This window comes from Kogia breviceps, chromosome 8, assembly GCF_026419965.1.
Source record: "Kogia breviceps isolate mKogBre1 chromosome 8, mKogBre1 haplotype 1, whole genome shotgun sequence".
Lineage (NCBI taxonomy): Eukaryota > Metazoa > Chordata > Mammalia > Artiodactyla > Physeteridae > Kogia > Kogia breviceps.
Genome location: NC_081317.1, coordinates 81,495,442 through 81,502,453, shown reverse-complemented (window position 1 = coordinate 81,502,453; position 7,012 = coordinate 81,495,442). Strand labels below are relative to the sequence as shown.

Below are 7,012 nucleotides of genomic sequence, written 5' to 3'. Positions count from 1 at the left end.
CGCTCCCATGGAGCTTTCATACTGATACAACTTCAGACCATGGTCAACTGGTCTGGGGGAGAGGAGGTCCACTTCCCGTAGCTAGTCGTGAAAAGCTTCTATGAAGAGGTGGAATTTTGGAGGTTTAATAAATCTTTAAAAAGTGAGTGAGTGATGAATGACGAGCAACCTAGCAGTTTTCAAGGAGCTAAAGAACATCTCGTCTCGGCATCAGGATCATAATGAAAAGGAAAAAGGGGAAAGAAACACTTTGGAGTGTCTAAGAGTGAGGACAGTGCTTTCACACGCCACCGGCTGAAAAACTTGCCCGCGCCTCGGTTCCCACCGCCCCGGAAGCGAGAGATACCAAAGAAGGGAGAACCGACCCCGCCCAGGCTACGTTGGGGGCGGAGCGCGTTGGGGGCGGGGCTACGGAAGCCGTACGAGCGCCGGGGCGCTCGGCCTGGGCAGAGTGCGTAGGCCCGTGGAGCTCTGTGGGCTAAGGGGCCCTCCCAAGCCGGCCCGCCCCCGCTCCGCTCCCCGCCCACAGCCGCACTTCCGCGGTCGCCGGCGTTCCGGAGCGCAGACGCAGCGTCGGAGGCACCCGGCACCTTCTGTTTGGTCAGTAGCGTGAGCGTCTCGCTGTGGCGTGTCGTCCGCGCCGTTCGGCCAGTTGTACGCCTGTACGCTCGCCCGGCCAGCCGGCCTGCGGAGCTCCCGCCCGTGTCCCACGGCTGGTCCGGGGCGTCCGAGCACCACCTCGACGGCGGCTCCGCCGGACGCGCGGACTGGACCGCAGTCCGCACCCCGAGCGGACGGCGTCATGAGGCACCTGCCGTACTTCTGCCGCGGCCAGGTGGTGCGGGGCTTCGGTCGCGGCTCCAAGCAGCTGGGCATCCCTACAGGTGAGCGCGGGAGGGCGCGGAGTCCCCCACCCACGCTGGGCCGGGTCACCTGAGAGCGGGGACGTCAGCCGGGGAGCTCCGGGCCGGGTGCTGGGGCTACGGGCAGAGGTGACGTTCCCGTCCTCCCCACTCCCGCTTTGTTGAGGCTGACGACCTTTGGTCGGAGTGATGCAGCGCGTTCTTGCCCGTGGCTCCGAGCTCACCGGCTTGGGGGGTGGTGAGGGCAGGAAGCCGGGGCTGAGTTTCGGGAGCCCTCTTTCCCGCCTCCCTATCCAGCCGTGATAAACCTGCCAAGTGTGGCGCGCGTCTTTCTCTTTAGAAAATGTAATGCGGTCAGATAGGCTAAATTCTCAAGCCAGCTGTAAGCCTTTCGTTCTTTAAATACGTTAGTAGGTTGTGTCCAAATGATGACACAGGCAGTTGAATGAGAACCAGGTATCTTTTTTGGTCTGCATTATTTAGTTTTAGTAGTCAGGACCTGAAGGTATGCTTAATTTTTCCTTAAAAATACATTCCAGGGCTGCACCTAGACCTATTAAAGCACTCTTTGCGTTTGGGACCTAGGCATGTATATTTCGAAAATAGAAATCTTTTCAAGGGATGCGGAACCTCCTTAAGAAGGACCAGGGCTATAAAAAACCCCAGCTGTTCATGTACCTGTTTTCTTCTACTGTGAGAGTTCACGTGTTTTGGTACACTTACCATAACCTGGTAACTTATACATATATAATCTGGTACCTTTTTTCCTAACCAATCCGTATGAAGAGGAGAAAGAAATTCTAGCCAGAGTATGGAATGATGGGATTAATAATTGTAGTTAGAGTCCTAGGAATCTTGTGAGGGTAATGATTTAGCCTAGCCTTACATGTGAATTTTCTAAATATTGAATATGAAACTCTAAATATTAGCATATTTTTTCTGTTGTTTAGCTAACTTTCCTGAACAAGTAGTAGATAATCTTCCAGCTGATGTATCCACTGGCATATATTATGGTTGGGCCAGTGTTGGAAGTGGAGACGTCCATAAGATGGTGGTGAGCATAGGATGGAACCCATACTACAAGAATACAAAAAAGTCCATGGTAAGATTTAAGAATTGTGTTTCACCCTGTAAACAGAATGGGATGATGATTTAGAGTAATACACAGGTAGAACTCATCAGTGGTGATCACAACATAATCCAAATATGAGAATTTAGTTGACAGGTTTAAAAGTGAGGAGTTTAGTTACTATTTGAATGGAATAACTTTTCCATCCTTTTCACTTTCAAGATTATCTGTGTCTTTGGATCTAAAGTGAGTCTCTTATAAAGGGGGTATACGTGGATCTTGTGTTTTTGAACCATTCTGCTAATCTCTGCCTTTTGATTGGAGAGTTTAATCCATTTACATTTAAAGTAATTATTGATAGAGACTTTTGATGTTTTGCTATTTGTTTTTTGTATGCTTTATAGCTTTTTTGTAAGTTCCTCCATTACTGCCTTTTTTGTTTAGTTGACTTTATTTTATAGTGACACATTTTTATCCCTTTCTTATTTCCTTTTGTTTATTTTCTATAGATATTTTCTTTGTGGTTACCATGGGGACTGCATTTAACATCCTAAATTTATAAAAGTCTGTTTTGAATTTATATGAACTTAATAGTATACCAAAACTCACAAGTTACATCATTGTGTACCCAATAACATAGATTAATAAATTTTTATGCATTTATCTTTTAAAGTATGGAGAAAATAGAAAGTGGAATCACAAACCAAAACTACAATAATTAACTTTTATAACCTGCCCATGTGTTTACCTTTATTAGAAATAAAAGTGAAATAAAGTTGAGTTCACCAGTTAATGTAGGTCATTTACTCTTTAATTATTTGGTCACCCTGTTAATGTAGAACTGCTTACGCCGTGGATGGTGCTTTCTGATAAAATTGCAAGGTGATGCTTTTTTTCCTCTTTTTAAACCCCTTTGAGGGTATGTGTAATTCTTCTGTTCTTATGAACAGAAGACCTACACAGCTTAAGTGCTTAATCTGCTAGGTGTGGCTGAATCTTTGGGTCAGCTCAAGTATGTGGCACAAATGGTTATAGTTGATGTAAATTTCATCCTCTTTGACGAGTTTTTAGAAAAGTGCTGGTATAAGCAGTAGAAGTGGCCCAGAACTACTTAACATTGTGCTCAGTGTTCCTCTTATTTTTCAGGATTAAGGGTGTGTTGGAATTGATAAAGAAAATAATCAGTGAAAGAAGGCAAAATATTTTTCTCTGGAATGAGAGAGGAAATGAAGGGGAGGGGAGGCTATCCCATGACTAATTTTTCCTTATTAGCTACTCAGATAACAGAACTCTTACTGTAGAGCCAGTTAAGGAGTGCCTTGGAGGTCCTTCTGTAGTTAGGAGAAACTCAGTTTTCCATTGGTAGGAGGTTCATAAGAGTTTTTCTTTTTCCTTTTCTTTGCTGATAACAGACATACATGATGTGCCTATTCAAGTCTTTATCCCTTTTAAAAAAAATGGATTATCTGTCTTACTGACTTAAAGAAGTTCTTAATATATTCTGGATCTAATTCTTTTGTTGGAACTATGTATGACAAATGTCTTCTTCCACTGTGTTGCCTTTTTTTTTAAATTCGCTTAATGGAATGGTATCTTTTGAAGAAGAGTTTCTTTGCTCATTCCCTCTGCTGTATTTGCTCACTTTTTTACCTTGATAAGACTCTTAATTACTTGGTGTATGTTAGCTTTTTCTAAAAACAGCAAATCACACCAGATTTGTGGGATAGCATCTACGTTACTCAGTTATAATGGTACAAGGTCAAGGAACAGGAGCAATGGAAGAATTCAGGAAATACTGCACTTAGATTTTAACTTGTCTTTAAAATTTTAAGGAGGGTTGATTGTTTCATTTAAATTACCTCACCATAAAGATAAAGATAAATTCAATTTTAACATCTCTTGAATGTAGGAAACTCATATCATGCATACTTTCAAAGAGGACTTCTATGGGGAAATTCTCAACGTGGCCATTGTCGGCTACCTCAGACCAGAAAAGAACTTTGATTCTTTAGGTAAGTTCTTATTTAGATCTTCTTAAATATTACTGCAGCTACTTCTGCTGCTTCTCCTAATAGTAATCATGGCCAGACAGATAATATTTGAGCATTTAATATGCTAGGCACTGCTTTAAGAGCCTTACATGAATCAACTCACTTTATCCCCACAACACCCACATGAGGAGTTACTTTGCTGATTTTGCAGGTGAAGAAATTGGCACAGAGAGGTTAAGTAATTTGCCCGGGGTAGCATAGTAAGTGATGGAGCCTAGATTCAAACCCAGCAGGCTGGCTCTCTCCAACAGTAAGAAGTTAATGAAATATTTGTTTCCTTTTCATATTTTAAGGAACAAGTAAGCGTTAATACTGTGATGAATAATGGATGCTTAGCAGTAGTTGGTGTAAGAAGCAGTAAATCGGAACATTTAAAACAAATAAGTATGTTAGTGTAGTGTGATAGTTTAAATTCTAATGTAGAGTTTCTTTTACAAGTGTAAATACTGAAGAGAATTGATAGTATTTGTTTCTTCCATTTAGTATATGCCATGTACCTTTCTGCTAATGCCTTTCTCTAAGTAATTGCGAGAAGATTAGGGACATCTTTTGTGTACTATTGACTTTTACTTAAGTCTAGAAGAAAGGATGAAACAAACATTGGGCATCTACCCTGTGCCAGGAACACTGCCAGCCTATGAGATTTTAGGAGAAGCAGAACAAAGGAGTAGTTAAAAAAAGCACAGCAGCAGTTTTTAGTTATCTTTACCTGGTATATTCTCTCCACAGAGTCACTTATTTCAGCAATTCAAGGTGATATTGAGGAAGCTAAGAAACGACTAGATTTACCAGAACATTTGAAACTCAAAGAAGACAATTTCTTCCAGGTTCCTAAAAGCAAAATAATGAATGGCCACTGAAGGAAAAGCATTTATTCATTCACTGTTTTCTAATATTTTACTGCTCATAACTCTGCAGTCTCGGTTGTGTTTTAAAAATCAAACATTTTCCTACAGCTGTGAATTAAACAGTACAATGTAGTTACCATATTATGTTCCAACTGTTCAATAAAACCTATCATGTTACAGTTCTAAAAAAGTTAATCTTAAGAATCAAGTTTCTTTTTTATGTAATATGTTGATTAAAATGGACCACTAGAAAGGTCTTAAGTGTTTTAGAATGGAAATGAAATATATATAAATATGGGTAACAGGCAGGTCACTAATTTGAGATGAGAACTATAATTCTCATGGTAAAATTCTAGCATGCATGTACCTGTATAGCATGCTCTGCTAATCAGAAGGCTCATAAAAATAACTATATTAAGCAGACGTTTGACAGTTTATTGCAAACCTAAGGGGAAGAATCCAGACTTTGTATTTTTGATATTTTGTGCATTTATATATTACTATAGACATGAAGACTTGTGAAATTTCATTTTAGTCATTTCCCTTAAGGGCTCAAATCATTGTACTGTGTTCCATTTTTGTTACAGTTGCCTCAGTTCTAATTGGTCTGGGCTCTCTCCCTATTAATTTTTTGTTTTTCTTTTAAAACAGTAAAATGAGTGTTTTTCGAATCTCTAGTTTCTCATTTTTGTGTTGTATAACACTTCTCTCTTTTTAAGAGTAGATATTCTTCAACATTTTTCTTAACCTTTGTTTCCTGTAAACAATTGTCAGTGTCAGTTCTTCCATTTAGAATATCCAACTTTACATTTACAAAATGTAGAGTTTCATCTGTGTCTGTATCTGCCATCCCATCACTTCACTATATGAACAGTGATTAAGTGCATATCTCTTGCATTTTAGAAAAAACACCCAAAGGTTCATCTGTAGGTTTCCTCAAAGTTTAAACGAACACCTAGCATTTCATTTATATACACCAGTTTCTTCAACAACACAAAATACTTGTTTCCCCCCCCTAGGGAAACTAAGAGCCAACTAAGCTATGAAATACAAAGTTATTTGTTTCTAATGTGACTGTATGTTCCTGAGCAAATGCAGACTGTTGTAGTTGTGTGAGCACAATGTAATTTAAGGCTAAAGAGTGCTATCTAGAAGATAATTTTAAAGATAACTCATTATAAAACCATTTTCCCCTAATCTGCATAAATGAGAACTGATTTTAACAAAACTGTTTATATAATATTTAGAAGAACATCTAAAGCTAATGTTGGAGAAGGGGGAAGCAGGAATAAATTCAGTTGGATTGTTTTGTCTTTTTGGTGTATGAATTTATGGCAAACAATGTATCTGTCTTTTTCATTTCTTTAAAGAAATACTTAGAAAATGTAATTTAATGTTAGAAATCCTATACTTGAAAGAAGTCTCAATTATCAGTGGTTCTGTAAACAAAGTTAAAAACAAACATGGAAAGTGTAAAAAAGATGTGTGTTTGAGTAGCTTGCGACTGATTGTGTCCTCATTAAGTGTGAAAATTCTTGGATATTGTCACCTTACATTTTAAATAACTATTGCTTTTGAAAAGCCTATAGTGTGTGGTTTAGGAGTTAGTTAATAGTGTCTACATTTTTTAAAGTTTTATATATAAAGTATTTATATATTATAAGAAATTGCAGTAGGGCCATTTTCGATTATTCAGTGTTTTCAGGCCTTGAAATAAATCTTGACCAAGTGATGTTTCTTCCTTTTTTGTGTCAGTTTGAATCTTTTGCTTTGTCTATATAAATTCCTGATTTGTTGGTTGATGGTTACTGGTTACTGTAAGGTGTGTTAGAGGCCCTGAATAGTGAGTTACAGGCAGCAGCTACAGGGAGACCCTGGCCAGCAGTAGTGGTTCTACACACAGAGGCCTTGCCTTTAACGGCCCTTGTAGGTTAGGTCTGAGTACCCTTCCATAACCCCTGCTCCAAAACAGCGTTTTGTAACCCTCATGACTTGTGCCACCAACCCCCTCGCAGTGAGTGACTTGGGATTCTTGCCTGTCTCTACTACATGGAGAAACTCACAGGGGCTCTTTCAACACTTCATCACCAGTGCTCTCAATTATGGAGGCTTAAAGCCTTGCAGTTAGGGCTGTAACACGGTTCTGATCAGGGAGATGTAAGCAGAAGTCTACTTGGAGTT

General features: G+C 39.9%; 1 protein-coding gene across 1 annotated transcript; it reads left to right on the top strand.

The window, feature by feature from the left end:
• The first annotated feature begins 391 nt into the window (after positions 1–391).
• On the top strand, positions 392–6,627 carry RFK (riboflavin kinase). The gene is made up of 4 exons (XM_059071219.2): positions 392–884; positions 1,814–1,965; positions 3,842–3,944; positions 4,713–6,627. The coding sequence occupies exons 1-4, from the start codon at positions 803–805 to the stop codon at positions 4,841–4,843; spliced, it is 468 nt and encodes a 155-aa protein (XP_058927202.1). The 5' UTR covers positions 392–802; the 3' UTR covers positions 4,844–6,627.
• Positions 6,628–7,012: the final 385 nt, after the last annotated feature.